This window comes from Ambystoma mexicanum, chromosome 5q (assembly GCF_040938575.1).
Source record: "Ambystoma mexicanum isolate Mex_15411 chromosome 5q, UKY_AmexF1_1, whole genome shotgun sequence".
In the NCBI taxonomy this organism is placed as follows: domain Eukaryota; kingdom Metazoa; phylum Chordata; class Amphibia; order Caudata; family Ambystomatidae; genus Ambystoma; species Ambystoma mexicanum.
The window spans coordinates 1,306,789,752-1,306,806,421 of record NC_090933.1 but is presented as its reverse complement, the minus strand read 5'-3'; the positions used below and the strand labels follow the sequence as shown (position 1 = coordinate 1,306,806,421).

Sequence of the window (16,670 nt, the reverse complement as noted above, 5' to 3'; positions counted from 1 at the left end):
AGGTTCTGGTACAATACTAATGGGGTGGGGCATTAAAAGAGCAAATCTCTTTGGAGTCATGTGACTGATTCTGTAAATTAGGAATACCCCTAGGCTGTTTATGCTTGAAAGTACTGTGAGGTGGACTGGTTCGTTTTTCAGATAACATTCGAAAGGTTAGTCACACGGGTGATCAAGTGTGATGCAGTTGAATAAGAACTGTGTCGCAGAACAGCACCTGGGCAAAGCTAAGTGCACAGACGACAATTTTAACTAAACTCTGAATTACAGACTACAAAAACCTGTGGCTTAAATGTTATAAAAAAAGCATGTTAATAACCTCATGTGTAAAGTGTCTTAACCAAAGCATGTATTTGTCAATAGTGTGCAGGAATAAACATTGTTAATAGCATGAGATCTAATATAATGATACAGGACAGTGAGTGAATGTGAGTTAGCCAACCAACATGTGAACATTGGTACTATTACTGGCAAAACATTTGCTTGTATGGTGATGGACTCAAGAATTGCCTTATCATAATACCCTTTCATCCCCCATCATCCCTCCCAACTACCCATATTTACTTCAACCCTCTTTCTAGCGTTCCTAGCTGCCCATACCCATCCAACCAACGTACCAAAAACCTCTTTCTCCACCTGGACATTCATTGATCTGTGTCATCACTAGTACAGATGCCTTAAACCTTAGAGAGGATGTTGCGTTCGTCCGGATGACAGCTTAAAAACCATTTTCCCAGCACCAACATCAGATAAGACACTTAAACAGAGCCACGTAAGAAAATTAATAACCTGAACAAAGATTGCCAAGCTTAGGACCATCCGACTTCTGGCAGAACTTCCTGGATATGGTGGGCACCAAACAGGCACTTAGTGTCCCTGCAATTGAAGGTTAACTAGAGACAGGATCTCCTGAATGCTTTCCTGACCAGGTTCCCTGCAGCAAACAGGAAGCAGCCTGACACCCAGGTGTCCGTGGAGGGACATATAAAATACATTTTATTATTCATTTGAATTTCTACATTGTAGCTGCATTACCAAACACCATCATCAGGAAAAGAACGAAGATAAATCTTTTATTCCGGCACAGACAGCAGAAAACTGTTTATTTTTGAGTTTTGTCTGTATCCATATAGAGTATATATAGATATATATATTTACTATATGGGAAACAAAGGAAATGAATCTCGGGTTTTCGCTCAATGTTTTTCTTGTTCATCTTTCATCCTCAACAAAAACAAAAGTGAGTTCCCAGTGAGGGCGTGGTCTTGGTCCTTGGGCCGCGCGCCAAGAAGGTAATCTGTGGGATTAGTGGCAGCATCAGTCCTTGGGGGAGCCGTGAGAGGAGAGTCAGTCACTGTTGGAGGTTAGAGATGGATGTTCCTGGTCAGGGCTGCCCCCCTGCTGCTGCTGCCACTGGTGTACCCAAGGAGTTCGGCGAAGAGATGACCGGAGATCCAGCTATGCCGCTGATGGGCTGCGAAGCTGCCATGGAGGCAATGCCTGTGGGAAGCGGAGAAGGCAATTTAAGAACAGCAGCATCGCAGGGTCTCAGTTACAATGAATAAAGCAAATCTATGTCAAAGCATGAGAATTATACTGGCACTGGGAACAGTCAATGCTATTCTTCAGAGTTGCAGTTCAGACACTTGGTGATTTAGAAACCGTTATAAGAAGCTGCACTAGAGTTATACATCATTCATTCCAGAGTCATCCGAAAGTGAAGGTATTGACCTTTGCCCAAGGCCCCATCATCTTCCACTTTTGCATCAACCCTCGTCCGCACTTGCTCTCATATATAGAGACAGCCTGGCGCTTCCATCATGTGGCTAGCAAGGTCCATGCAGCCCTTGTTCTGAATGTGAATAGCTTTCCTCAGCAGCAAGAGCGATGGTTCACTCTATAAAAGTAGAACTCAATCAATGGCTTTGCCAACCTGCATTCGGATGCTCGCACCTTCCATGTGCATGATGTTGTGCCAGTCCACCCACTGCATATTCATGACCGCCTTCCTTTCCCTCACTTCCACTGCTTTCTTTTCCAGGTCTGCGGAGTCCAATCAATCCATAGCCACCTTTTCTCTTTATACATGGCCGTCTTCCTCACGCATCCATAGCTTTATCTCTGATCCCATCATTCCCGGGTCCTCGGATCAGTCCCCACCACCTTCATGATCCTCTTCCCAATATTCATAGCCTTCATCCCCCATGTTCTTGGCCTCTTCCTTAATGGCCATTGCCTCCACCAACCTTTCTTCATGTCAACCTTCTCTACTTCATATCGTCAGCCACATGATCGTTTCTCCCATCACTATCCCCTCCATGCTGATCGTCCCTAAACCCCCCATCAACCACCCCAACCATATACATGCTTCCCCTCCATCCTCCCTCTAGTCCTCTCACAGGTCCATAGCGTTCACCACCTTTCATTGCTGTGGTGTCTACTGCTGGCCTGTCTTAATCCCCCTCTCTTCTGAGTGCCTGTTGTTGCATCCCATCATCTTGAGCAGGGCCACCTTCCTTCACATTACCAAAACAGCTTATATATCTGGGGCAACCTTCAGTGTGCGTCCTAGGGACACCCTCTCTGTCCTGCGATGCCAGTCTGTGCGTCTGTCTTTCTCCCCCATCCCGCATGGCAGGGCTACCTACTCTGCCCCATACTCTGTGTCCAGGGTAGGCCTTCTTTGATGCAGGTGCTTGGTCTATATTCTTTCCCCTACCCACATATAGTGTGCAAGGGCACCTAATCTCTACCTCACTCACTCCCTGACCCACTCATGTCTAAGGCTTCTGTCTCCCCCTATGTTCAGAGCACCATCCACCCCATGTTCAGGAATGCCTTAAACACATCCCACCTTCTTTGCGCTCCGATGTCCAGGAATACCAACACCTTGCATTCCTCCCCAGGGCAGCCGTTTCCTCTTCCTTGACTAGGGTCTTCATCACTATTTCCATGGCCAACTCACCCATGTAGTGGCCATGCTCCCTAGTGACCCTGCCGTTGTGGCTTGTAGCCATAGGCTTGTTTAAGGTGCTTATTGGTTTGTTCCAATATTGGTCTGTGTTACTCACTCATTCTTTTAGTCTGATCATGGGACCTCTTTTTTTTTACCTCTTTTTTGTATTTCTTTGTGGAATCATGCTTTCCTCAAATGTCTTTTTTTTTTTAAACTACATTTTATTTGCATTTGTAAAGAGAACAAGAAATTTTAAGAAAGCAAAGATTACAGGTGTAAACCACCATACTGTCAAATGTCTAGCCCCCCCCAATCCAACTCTTCCCCCCCGCTCCTGCCCCTACACTACTCCCTTCCCTTCACCCTCCTCCCTCAACCCCCCTTCTCAACCCAAACCCGTTCAGAGGTGCAGTTCTCCCTCATCAATGTCTCTGAGGCTTTTTTCCTCATTATGTCTGTCTTTTACCCTCCAGTGCCTCACCCCTCTCCCTTCCGATTCAAGTTCCGCTTATTTGCTTATTTGATCCCTGTGGTTTCTTTCATCCAATGCCCATTTGAGCAACAGAGAGCACCACTCTACTTGAAACCCATCCATTTGATCAATCACTGCTGCTGCCAGCCTTTCCATTATCATGATGTTATGTACTTTTCCCTCCCAAACCTCTTTCGAGGGGAGAATTTCATTTTTCCAACACTGGGCTTTGGTCTCCATGCCCTTAACATTGCCTCCCACATCTTATGGAGTCTGTATTCTTCTCTGTCTTTTTCCGGGACCCCTTATAGAGACTGCAGCAGGTCCAGGCCCAACCCTATTCCCGTGATCTCTTCCATCCAGCTCAGGACCAAACACTTGCACCTTGGGATACCGCCACCACATGTGGGCCAGAGACCCCCGACTTCCACAACCCTTGGGGCACATGGGGAGGCTCCCACAAATATTCCGGACAATCTCAGGGGATCTCTATGCCATTCCATTAACATTTTTAAGTTGTGTTCTATCGTGGAGGTGAACAATCCGCCCTGGTAAGCAATTTTGTATATATGTGTCCAGTCCGCCTCGAAAATCTCCGCCCCCACTAAATCCATCCAGTATCTTTGGAATGTTTGTCTCCCCTGTAGACACGTTTCATTCATTGCTTTGTACAACTTGGACAATATACCCTTTCTTGTTGTGGACAAGTCAATGACTTTTTCCACTGCCGTTAACTCTCTTGCCACCAACCCACCCCACTTTGGGTCCCTCAATTTACTCTTGATGCAGATATTCAAATACTGAGATCGAGTCCCCTCCCAGTACCCCCCTTTCCGTTCCCAACTCCACAAAGACTCCCTCTTTAAACAATTGTCCCACTCGATCAAGGTACGCATTTGACCACATCTGCGATCTGGCTTGTCCCTGGTGTCCTAAGTCAAATGGGGGCACCCAAATACAGGACATAGGGGAGGGCCATGTTGTGTACCCATGCATGACCTTGGACTCACGTCAGACTGTCCAATAAACCCCAAGCGTGGGGTGGGACCTTAGCCATTCTGGGATGGACCTGGTAGGAGACCAGAAGTAGTCCCTCACCTTCAGTGGATGTGCCGCCAGGTCCTCCAAGTAGGTCCAATAGGTCCTCAGGTCGTCCCTCATGTGTTCAAGTATCACCCTAAGTTGAGCAGCCTTATATAGGTGGATGACCGGGAACCCAACACCCCCCCTTATCCCTCGGGAGCGTCAGGAGGGTTGCCATTTTTACCCATGGCGTCTTATTTTTCCTAATGAATCTACGGAGCTCTCCTGTAACTTCCAGGAAGAACTTCTCCGGGAGCTGCCTCGGGATGGCTGCAAACAGGTATAGCAGTCTGGGAAGCATGTTCACTTTTAATGAGGTCATGCTACCGTACCAGGTCAACATCAGTGGGTCCCATCTCTTTACATCAGCCGTCAGTTGGGTTTGGAAGGTATCATAGTTGGCCGCAAACCTCTCCTCCAGGTCCCTTGTGACTTGAATTCCCAGGTACTGGATGCTCTTTTGTTTACCCTCATGCCTTGGTATCTCTTTTCCGAGTATAGGAGGGGGCTCTGCTCTAGTATCACATTATTCCTGATTTCCCTACATTGATTTTAAGCCTGAGAGGCGGCCGTATTCCATTATCTGGGTCAGGAGTGCTGTGAGGGAATCTTGAACGTTAGTGAGGTAAGCCAATATGTCATCCGCAAAGAACGCGAGTTTCCACTCAATTCCCCTCCGCACACCACTATGCCCTTGATTTGGTAATTTGCCCGAATCGCAATTGCCAGAGGTTCCATATCTAGGGTGTATAATAATGGGGAGAGGGGGCATCCCTGTCTTGTAGCTTGTACATTAACGCAGACCTTTCCCCTGGGCCTGTTGTAAACCTCTGCCACCCATCTCAGGAACTTTGTTACCAGCCCCATCCTCGTCAGGACCTTCATCATGAAGGGCCATTCGACCCTGTTGAAGGCCTTCTCTGAATCTAGCGAGACCAGACAAGCTTCTTGCCCGTTCATTTGTGCCCCGTGGATCAGGTTCATGGTCTTCCGAATGTTGTCGGATCCTTGTCTTCACCTGATGAAGCACACCTGGTCTCCATGTATTAGAAGCGGTAATCCCACCTTCCAATATCGTTCCCAAGACTTTCGCCAAATCTTTCCATCCCAATTTAGGAGGGAAATAGGTTGATAGGAGGAGCACCTGGTGGGATCCTTTCCCTCCTTAGGGATCGCTGCAATCGTTGCTAACAGCATTGTGGGGGGGAAGGGCTTCCCCTCTCATGCATGCACTAAACACCTTCACCAGACATGGGGCTAGTAATGATCTGAATAATTTATAAAATGTCATCGAAAAGCTGTCCTCCCAGGCGCCTACTCTGACTTCATCCCCTTGATGGCCTACAGGACCTCCTCTACCGTTATATGGCTCTCTAGGCTCTCCACGATTTCTTTCTCAAGAATTCATCTATCTGTGCCTCTTCCCCCTTGCCCTATAGGGTATAGAGGGTACTATAGTACTTTGCAAATTCACTCCTGATGCTTTTAGTGTCATAGACAGCCATTCCCTCTGTCTGAATATCCCCTATGGTCCTCTGCTTTTTCTCCTCCCTCATTCTCCAGGCTAGGATCTTATCCGCCCTATCCCCTTTCTCATGATATTTCTTTTTCAGAAACCAGAGGTTTTTTTCCCCTGTTCTGGGTCAGGATGGCCTTTAATTGTGTTTTATAGTGTCATAGTTCCTTCGCTTCTGTGGGTGATATATACCTTCCCTGGGTACTCCCCGGCTGTATCTGCTCTATTTTCTGATGGAGCTCGCTCCCCTTCTCCACAACGTCTTTTTCTTTTCTTAGAACCTATCCCTATCTGTTGTTGCCTTGAAGCCTTCCCAGACTGATTGAATCCCCACCTCTCCAGTATCATTGAAGAGGTAATAAGAAGTAATTGCATCTCCAACTCCCCCCGGGGCCCGATGACCTCCCCATTTCCATTGAGACTCTCACCATATTGTGGTCAGACCACGGGATTGGGGCGACCTGGGATTCCAAGACCTGTGCCTTTAAGGTCGAATCTACCCGGGAGCAGGTCTATACACGAGAAGGAGTCATGAACCGCTGAGTAAAAGGTGTACGCCTATCCCCCCTCCAGCGATAGCAGAAGGGAGTCACACAAGCCCAACACATCGTTTACCTGTTTGAAGCAGTCTGAGTCACCCATATTTGCCCTGGTTATCGGTCACTCTCCCATTCTCTTACGGTCCCTTAAAGGGTCTAACACCATATTAAAGTCTCCCCCCGACCACCAGTTGCCGTTCTACAAATTCAATTTTATCCCTGACTTTCTCCCAGAATTCACATTGTCCCACATTTGGAGCATACACAGAACCCAACGTAAGCCTGGTACCATACAACTAACCTTTACCTCCCATTTCGATCGGTTAATACAGATTCTACTAAGAAGCCCAGTCGGGATGAGACCAGAATTGCAACCCCACACCTCTTCTTGACATCAGAGGCCATAATCACCTCCCCCAACCCCCGGGAGCCTAATCTAAGTTCACCACCCTTCCTGAAGGAACAACCAGTCCAGTCAGGCCCTCTTAAACTCACGGAGTACCAGTGATCGTTTGTTTGGCGAGTTAAGGCCCCAGACATTGAGGGAGCCAATGATCATTTCACCCACGGCAGACATCAACCCATTTCCGAGGCTTCACATTACCACCCCATCCTCCGCGACAGTTCCATAGTTGGGCTCTTGCTAACTGGGCCCCTGCATTGTACCAACCTTTGAGAACAGACACCCCTAGAACGTTACCAACAACAGTCCCACTTAACACCCCACCCGCTCCCCCCCCACAGCATCCAACCCCGTCCAGATACATCACCTCAGGCGGGATTAGATCACCAGAGGTCCTCCTAAACCCTGGACCAGTTTAACTAAGTTATTTTTCTTTGCCCCATATTTCAACACTTAGCAAAAACAAACCAAACTGTCCCCTCCCAAACCCCTCGTCGGACATACAAAAATTCTTATCCAGGCCACAAGCCCTGTTCATCCAGTTCATGTTGGACCAGCGAGGGGGAATTGTGTTTCATGAATTTCCTCAACCCTGGGACTTTGCACCTGTTGGGACCCTTTATGAGCCATTGCCTATCTTTGAGGCTCTTCTCATCTCCTTCCACCATTGGTGCCCCCCTCCCACCAGCTCTCCCGTGACCCTTTTATGTCGTCCTCTGTTACCAGTTTGTAGTTATAGCTGTCAACTTCAAAGGATATGGAAAAGAGGAAACCCCATCAGTATCTCACCCCCTTCTTGCTAAGCCATTTCATTAGGGGGCAGTATAGGCGCTTCTTTGTTAGCGTGAGGACAGGTTCTGATAGATCGCTATTTTCACATTTCCCTGGGCCACTGATCCCTACCCCTTTGCCTCTTCCAAGATCTTTTGCCTATCCAGATAGTTGTGGAAGCGGGCAAGCAGTGAGCGTGGACCCCTATCGGCTGTCCCGGCTCTGTGCACCCTTTTAGGTTCACCTGTCATAAAGCCCAAGCATCAGCAAGGGCAAACTGCGGCAAGCACTGTAATGGGGACTTACTCATTCAGCAGATGCCACCTTTGTTTCTCCTGTAAGTACATAAGTTGGGGAAGGATGGCATCTGCTGGGAAGAAACTTGCAGTCAGGCTAAAAAGAGGATGAAACTGCAAGTCTCAGCAGCATCAGCGCTTCCCACGTGGGACGAATAGGCACACATAGCCTATAAACTTGCTGGGCAACGCCCCGACCAACGCCCAAGTGTGTGCACATGCGCGAACACGGAACGCTTGTTCGGGCTCAGACCTTCCTCCGGGCGAACGCATCCTTGGGAGCTCTGGTTTGGCTGATACCACTGCGGGGCCAATCCTCACCAGAAAACAGATCCTTCAGGCCCCGCAGCCTTAAAGCTAAGTTCTTTATTCTATTTTGACCACCAAACGAGCAAAACATGCTCCTATACTAACAGCATGATCGCAGCATGGGGATAAGGCACAAGAGGGCACCCAGTCTCAGAAGCGCACCGGAGCATTAATCCACACGGGGAAAGCCCAGCTAATACCGCATGAAAGCAGGAAACTCACTGCATGCAATGAATTGGACTATAATGCCTGTGGCTTTTTAAATAACCTGCGCTATGCTGTAAACGCACATTAGCTATTTCTCCTCCTGACAGATGCGGCTCGCAGGCTTCAGGAGACAGGGACAGAGTACCCAAAGCTAAGTGCTGATTTGTTTTCTTTCATTTTGGGAAAAAGCATGCATGTACAAACTACGTTAAGGGGTGGACCAGTAGTGTTCTGTTGAGCGGTAAATGTTTATGCTATATAGATGGAGACCCAGCTCCTGTTTATTGTACTCACATGGCACTGTGGTAAGGTGCCCATTTGGTGCTCGTTCTGGTTCCAGTGTCAGAGGGCCGAGTGGCTACTGTTCTGTTTAACCACACACCCGGGAAATAACTCAGTGCAAAATGATTGAGTGGTCAAACCTCCCAGGTGTGGTGATGATTTAGTGCACTGATTCTATAAATGCTCAACTGTACGCCTTGGGGAGAACTCAGTGCTGATCCAACTGAGTGGTAAGCCCTAGGGTGGTTTCTGGGTGTGTATGTGCGCATGTATGAATGTGAAGGTGCAACAAGGAGCGCCAGCACAACGCCAGCAAGAGCCAAGGAACAGGGTTACCCCAACTTCCCCTGCCTATCCATAACCTCTCCCTAACCCTCTTTCCAGTGTTCCTCCAACCCTCTACCCATCCAATCCTTGGACCCTTCCCCGTGGTGCTTGCGGAGGTCTGAGTGCATAGAGCTCCAGACACCAAAACCATCAAGGAGAGGTAGGAGTTTGTGCTGCTTCTGCGCTGGACCGAAATCTGCCACAACATCACCCATGTTCTCGCCTCTGAACAATACCTTCAACGTCTCATGGATAGTCCTCCTAAGGTCTCTTTCCGATTCCCCCTCCTTCTCTGGGATGCCAAAAAATCTCAGGTGATTTCTCCTCTCACAGTTTTTCAAATCGTCCATTTTCAGGGCCACCTCCCCCACCCTTCTCTCCAACTCTGCCAACCTCATATCGATTTGAGTCTCCTTTGTCTCAAGGGAGGTCTGGTTGTTCTCGACTGCCTGAAGTCTCTCGTCCATTCTGTCAATTCTGACATTTATTCTATCCACTTTTCCTCCAATATCTGCCCTCATCCCCCTGATCTCCTCCAGGAGAGAGGCGATATCTTTCCTGGTGGACATGGTGTCTCCCCAACCGCTGACATGTTGTAGTACGCTGTGTTACACTCTGACTTTGGCCTCTGGATTTCAAATTGTCCCAGTTTCGCAGTCCATGGGTGGGTGAGGTCCTCTATTCTGGCTTCTGGATTCACCCCAACCGGGATCTCTGGAGGCCCTCCATGGTGCAGATGAGGTTCGCCTTCGTACCCAGGGCCCTACTTCATACTGCACCCTTGGGTACTCTCTGTGCCCCTTATGCCTCCTCCAAGCCTTCTCCTTTGTATGGGTGGGTCCTGTGAACTCGGACCTCCTTGCACCTGTGGTGTCTGGGAGCTCTTCCCCTGGGACCACCAAGGGTGGCCTGTTTTCTTCTGTGAACTTCAGGTCCTTCGTTTGTTTTCTTCCTCTTCCCCCAAGGTCCATCACCACGCTCTCTCTCCTCCTCAGGGCCCTCTGCCAGGCGGGCACCCGCCCTGGGTTCTACTCCGGGGGCCCACACTTAGTCACTTCCTTTGCAGTTGTCTCGTGTCCGAGACCAAGATTTTTAAATGGCAGAGGCGCTGTGGGGTGGGCACACACCCCTCCTCTCCTTCAGGGTGTTTGGATCGCTTTCAACTACTTCCCAGCCCTCGAGAGACCCCCTTCCCGGGCCCCATCTGTCAGGTCTACCGCTGGCCTCAGTGTATGCCCCTTCGTGCTTGGTGCGCACTCCACGGGTGTGTGCCCATTCCCCGACTCCACTCCCCCTCCCGGGTCTCTGGTGTCATCTTCTTGGCGGGCACGCACCACAGGTATTGACATGGGGGCCCTCACCTTATCTCCGTCCATTGCGGTTTGGTTGGGGCGCCATAGGGCGGGGGCCAAGTCCCTCACTGGGGGCTCCCCTGTGCGTGGTGTCCTCTCTCCTGTTCCACTCCCTTTCTAGGATCTCTGTTGCTGGCTGGATCCTCCTCCAGGCGGTCACACACCCCAGGCTCTTACCTGGGGCCCACACCTTCTCAGGGTCCCTCGCGGTTGACTAGTGCACCGTAGTGCAGGGAGTCAAGTCTCTCACTGTGGGCTCCCCCACTCATTGTGTCCTCTCCCCTGCTCCACTCCCCTTCTGGGCTCTCTGCTGCTGGGGGTATGAGGGGTATCCTGCTCCAGGTGGGCACACGCCCCAGGCTATTACCAGGGGGCCCACATTCTCTCAAGGTTCCACACGGTTGGCTGGTGCACCGTGGGGTCGAGTTACTCACTAATGTCTCCCCGTTGTTTCACAGACCTCTTGCCAGGGCCCTCTACTGGCAAGATATCCACCATTTTGGGCTCCCTGCACCACCAGTGCGTCCGTCTCCTTTCTCGGTTTCCTCCCACCTTCCGAAAGGAGCCGCTGCGGGGCGAGGGTGGGGAATGTATGCGTCGGCCGCAGCAGGCACTCAGGCCTGGTTCCAGGAGACTCCTCACCTATGGTCTGTAAGCATGGGCCAAATCCATGGAGGTTCTTGCCAGTGGGATCACTTTCGTTTTCCCGCGAGTGTACTCCGCACCACCATCTCGGGCACCCGGTGTCCGTTTTACACTGTTTCTGGACCGGAGTGTAGCCCAAAGTACCCGGGCTACCTGGTCTTTGTCTTTACTCTCCAGGGGTGTTGGGATCAAAAATGGGACCCAGTCCATATTTTGGCCCTTGTGGTCCGGAGAAGTGCAATCAGGCTGCGTACATAAACGCGTCTCCTGGTGGCCTCTCTTTTGCTCCAATTTTAAATGCATCTACAATTTACCAAAGCAGTATACAGCACCTTCTGTGCAGTGTTGCTGGAGGCTCCTAGCGCTTCTCTGTGATTGTTGTTTTTTTTTTAAAACAATTTTATTTTAATTCGGTTGCACAATTGGAGACAACGCATAAGTACCACACATACAAAACATCATAACCTAGAAGCTGTTCATGGTTGAGTGGTCCCTTTCCGGCCCCCTCTCTCCCCTCTTTCTCATCTCCTTCCCCCACTCCATCAGTTCGCGCATTCCTCTGGCCCAGCAGTTCGAGGTCATTCATTTCTAGTCCGGCATTGTCCAGTAGGGCCAATCGGGTGGATCGGGGTTTGTGGGTCTGTGCTGCATAATTCCGGTTGTACTCTATAATCGGGGGCCCAAATGTCTGTAAACCTATGCAGAAGGCCTGCAATGGCTGCCATGACCTTCTCTGCCACTAAAATGTCCCAGAGTTTGGTCCACCACAGAGTTATTAAGGGGCCCCCAGAGGTTTTCCAGGTGCAGGTGTAAGTAGATTGGCGGTTTCCCCCCTTGATTGTTTTTACTTTACTTGGAAACTCTCAAAGTTACCAGGGCAGGGGGATACTTTTTTATCCTACCTGTGTTTCATTTTACGAGATCAGCAAACCCCACATTATGTGGAGTGCTCAGGGGATCCAATATACCCCCTTTCTCGACTCTCTAGTAACCTTTCTATTAATGTGACAGGTTTATTTGGTTAGTCTGGTGACAGTGTACCTTTTACACAACTTTTTGTGAACTTTCATCACAGGCTGTCTTCGCACCTGCGGTATCCACGTGGTTCTTGCACATGCAGTAGTGCGTTGCTGCAGCTCCGACTCCTCTTGGAGCCTCTCTGCACTTCCCGGCACCAGTGGCAGGTGAAACCCCCCCCCCCCCCCCCCCCGACACGCTTCTGTGTTTGTTTTGTTGTATTTTCGTTTTTTTCCTCCCATTGCATCCTCGTGTTTATTTTGTTGTATTGCATCCATGTTTGTTTCGTTGTTCTTTTTCCTCCCAATACATCCTCGTCCTCCATTCCCCAGCCCCTGTTCCCCTTATACAGTACGCTGAAACCTAGGTGTGTTTTCTCCGGTATTTATAAAGAACAAGTTACTTACCAAACTTGTAACGTTCTTTCGACAGGATGTTCCTCCAATATATTCCTCATCTATGAGATGTAATGTCTACAGCTGTGTTGCTTCGGAAATATTTTCGGCAGAGGGTGCCCTTGCGTCGATGGCGTCGGGCCGATGTTCCTCGAATGGCCTCCGACAAGGGTGAAGTCATCGGATGTTATAAGCAGTACGCACGGTGCTCGTAGCCTTAGTTCATGTATTCCCCCCTCACAATGTGTGGTAGTCCAGAACACCGCAGCAACTGCACTTAGCCTTGCGGGACGTATGCTGTAATGGCATGGAAAATTCTTGAGGGGTAGGCTGGGAGGGCGATGAGAAATACGAGGAACATCTAATCAAAAGAACGTTACCAGTTTGGTAAGTAACTTGTTCTTCGAATGGATTGTGTCCGCCAACATATTCCTCATATATGACAGACTCCCAAAGCAGTAAAAATGATTGGAGGAGTGAAAATAATTTAGACATACCCAATTTAAATGGCAGAGTATAGCACTGCCTTACCAAAGGCAACATCCTGAGCATGGGAAGTACAAGTAAACCACAAGAACTCCACTGAGACGCTCCAAAATTAATAATTTTTTTTGTCAGTCAAATCCGGTAAATTGTTTTCATTGACAGGAATTTTTACATCACATCATACATTGATTTATCTCTCCATCTTTAAACAAAAAGGTGTTAGCAATTAATTTGCATTGCCATTTTGTACCATAACATTTCATTCCAATACTGTTGTGCCCTTCCTTATACCATAATTTAGCATTTCAATACTGTTGTGCCCCTCTATGCGTTTCCCCATCATGTCAGATGGTTCTTCAGGGGGGGATTTTGTTGCTATTAAGTATTGTTGAGCTGGTCAATGTTAGCAGAAGTCTTATTGTATTTGATTTCTCAATTCTGTGTTTAGGAAACAGGAAGATGTATATTAATTAGTTGCATATCCCTTATGTGTTTTGTACATTGGTATCTCTATTATACTCACTCCATAATACTTACATGAGTATTGTTAAATACACATGCTGATTTCCTTGTCATCTATGTCCCTTTGTTTGTGCAGATTACTTTTGGCTGGCTTATTGGCACAATTAGTTGGCTTTGTGGGACTGATCCCTTTTCTACACACATTATGTCCTCTTTTTTACAATATATGTTTGTTCAATTATGTGATCTGCAACATAATTATTTACAATAGGTCAGGTACCATGGGTGATGCCTCTACAAGTTAAATCACTCTTGTTAGATTATCAATCTAGTTCATGCCCGTTGGCTTACTTTTGTTTGTTGAAATCGCGGCATGTTCGTTCTTCGGTCGCTTTGAGATGCGGATTCGGATACGATTGTCCGATCCGCCTTCCAAAAAGGCTGATGTTTATTTTGCGTCATGGCGTTGTCACGTGACATGGCGTTGTCACGTCCTTGACACAATCACGTGTCCCGATCGCCATTTTGGATCAGGATACAGTCGTGAATGCTGCCAAAGGTTTGCACCATGTTAGAATGTCCTGCTTTGAATTACGGAAGAATTCTGAAGAAATAAAGGGTGTTAGCATGACAATAGGGATCTTTAATGTATAGTGCTATATGTTTTGGTAGCATATAATGGTGTGGTGCCAGGTGAGAGCGCATAGGTAAAGCTTTCCACTCTGTCCCACAATTTATATGGTCATTTCTACTGTATGTCTATATTATTTATTTGTTGTTGTTACGTCTCAATTCAATATGATAATCTACAATTAGAGTAGGGACTAAAATTTGATATAACATTTTCACATCTGTCTTATTATTTCTTATTATTTCTTGATAATGGCATTGTAATATTCCATATTTCTCAATGTACCCAATTCATGACATCACTCTTGCCTCTATTATTATGTAGGTAATTGTTAAAGAAAATGTCCCATTTCTGTATCAGAGTTGAGGCCATTGTTGCAGCAGTCCAGAATACATATCCACATCGCTTCTCTTTGTTGGAGCCTTTTTTCTATGCTGCTTCCTCTTTGTGGGTTTTTGACTATTTCTAGACCATAGTATTTGATGCCATTGGTGTTGACATGTGAATGTTCCAGTTCAAAATGTTTACCCAAAGGGTGTCTGACGTCTGTTTTTCATGGATCTTAGATGTTCTGAGAAGCTAATTTTCAGGGGTCCATGCTGCCTACATACAGATTTTTGCATATGCATGTCATGACCCTCATCCCAGATCCCCACTGGCAAGTCTATTTGCCAGATGGAATCAGGACTCGGATCCCAAATAAGACCTGGCATCCACTTCCCAGGCCCTCTAGGGAGCAGTCCTGGCGCCTTTGGCGCCAGGCTCATGCATCGTGAAAGACATATGTCCAGGAACTACTTTTTAGGCACTCAGCCAACATGGAGGCATCCACATAGCTTGGTTCTAGGAACCAAGCTATGCGGTATAGTGTTTTGGGTGTGGTGGCCTCGGGACTACTTTACCTGGACTACTTTGTGGGGCTATTTAAACCACACCCGGACAAGACCACACGCTTTGCATTACTTTGCAGTCTGCAACGGGACGCTCACCGTGTTCAGCTACCTTTCGAGCCTGGGAGAACCAGCCCCTGCAGAAAGACAAAAGAACATCGTTAGCAGTAGCATCTTACCTGCATTCTCCATCTTCATTCGCTAACATCGTTAGCAGTAGCATTTTACCTGCATTCTCCACCTTCATTTGCTCTCAGCTCCTGAACAGCTCCGTTGGATCAGCGCGCCTCCCGTACCGAAGGACCTGAAAGAAGCGAAAAGACAACATTAAAGGAGGCATTAAAGACATAGCAAGGTACGAACTTTTCGAAAGGGTTACCTGGCTGGTCGCCTTCCGATCGGCATCGCTTTGAGAATCCACACTCGTTGAGAGCATGTCGCGACCTACAAAAAAGAAGGAAAAAACAGGTCAGTGAATAAAGACATTGCGGCGCAGCGCAAATCGCTTATTTACCGCATCGTAGCGCTCATTGGGCATCATCATTACCGGCGAGTTCCAATTTAGCCAGTTCGCCCCACGGACGCTCTGCACACCTAAGGGAGCAGAAATAGACATTACCACACAGAAAAAGGCATGCAGGAATAACAACCCAAAATAGCAATAAGACCTACCTGAAAGACATTAAGCGGGTTGCTGTCAGTGAAGTAACTAGACCGCACTCGTCCACGAAAGACAACGCCCCCCCCAAGAAAGCAGGACAGAGAGCTCGCCCACTTCTACAACAAGGTGAGGAGAGGGCCCAGAGGGACTCCGATCACGCGGGAGGTGGGGGGAATACTACCTTGGTCAACCCGCCCTAAACACAGCCCTCCTGTAATTCCAGGCAGAACTTACACCGCGGACCACACCTGGGGACCATAGAGAAGGATACCAGCAACCAACTGGCTGGGTGGCATCCCCGTGGATTTCAGGTGAGCTTAACAATGCATACTATCACGTATGCTACATAGCTTGAGTTACAATTCATAAATTCCATTATTTTATGCTGTTTGCCATTTGGTAAGGCGATTTCCTTTATTTCATTTTCAGCATAAATGCAATAGTTGCATTTTCCACATTTGTAGTAACCCATGAGTTTTTCTTTAGTCCATAATTTGCTTATACCTTGAGTCATTTTTTCCTCACACAAAATGTGATGGACAGAATATTTGTTTGAAGTTTTTTTTTTTTGTGATATGTGTTATTCGGATGTTCTTCAATATACTTGGTTAAATCACTTTCCAATCTTAGCATGTACCAGTGTTTCTGTAGGGTTTCTCTTAGAACCATATTGTCTGTACTGTAGGTTGTAACAAATCTTATCGTGTCTTTTGACTGCCTGGAATTTGGATTTGTTTTGTAACAATTCACTCCATTTTAGTGACTGTGTTTTGATGTATGCTTTTCTGAGTTCTTCCTTTGCATAGCCTCTTGTTTGGAATTTCGTCATTGCTGTGTCCATGTGTTTCTTCATTTCATTTTCTTGTGTGCAATTGCTTTTTATTCTTTAGAATTCTCCGTAGGGTATATTTCTGATGATATGGTGTGGATGCTTACTGTTGGCATGTAAAATGCTATTGCCTTAAGTTGG

The 16,670-nt window shown here is 47.7% G+C and overlaps 1 protein-coding gene across 1 annotated transcript in view; it reads right to left on the bottom strand.

Moving 5' to 3' along the window:
• Positions 1 to 969: 969 nt before the first annotated feature.
• The window catches only part of LOC138498061 (casein kinase II subunit alpha-like), a 563,172-nt gene continuing 547,471 nt past the window's right edge, over positions 970 to 16,670 (bottom strand). The window contains exon 13 of the mRNA XM_069621907.1: positions 970 to 1,500. Within this exon, the coding sequence (XP_069478008.1) occupies positions 1,385 to 1,500 (116 nt within the window). The 3' untranslated portion in view covers positions 970 to 1,384. The remainder of the gene's footprint in view (positions 1,501 to 16,670) is intronic.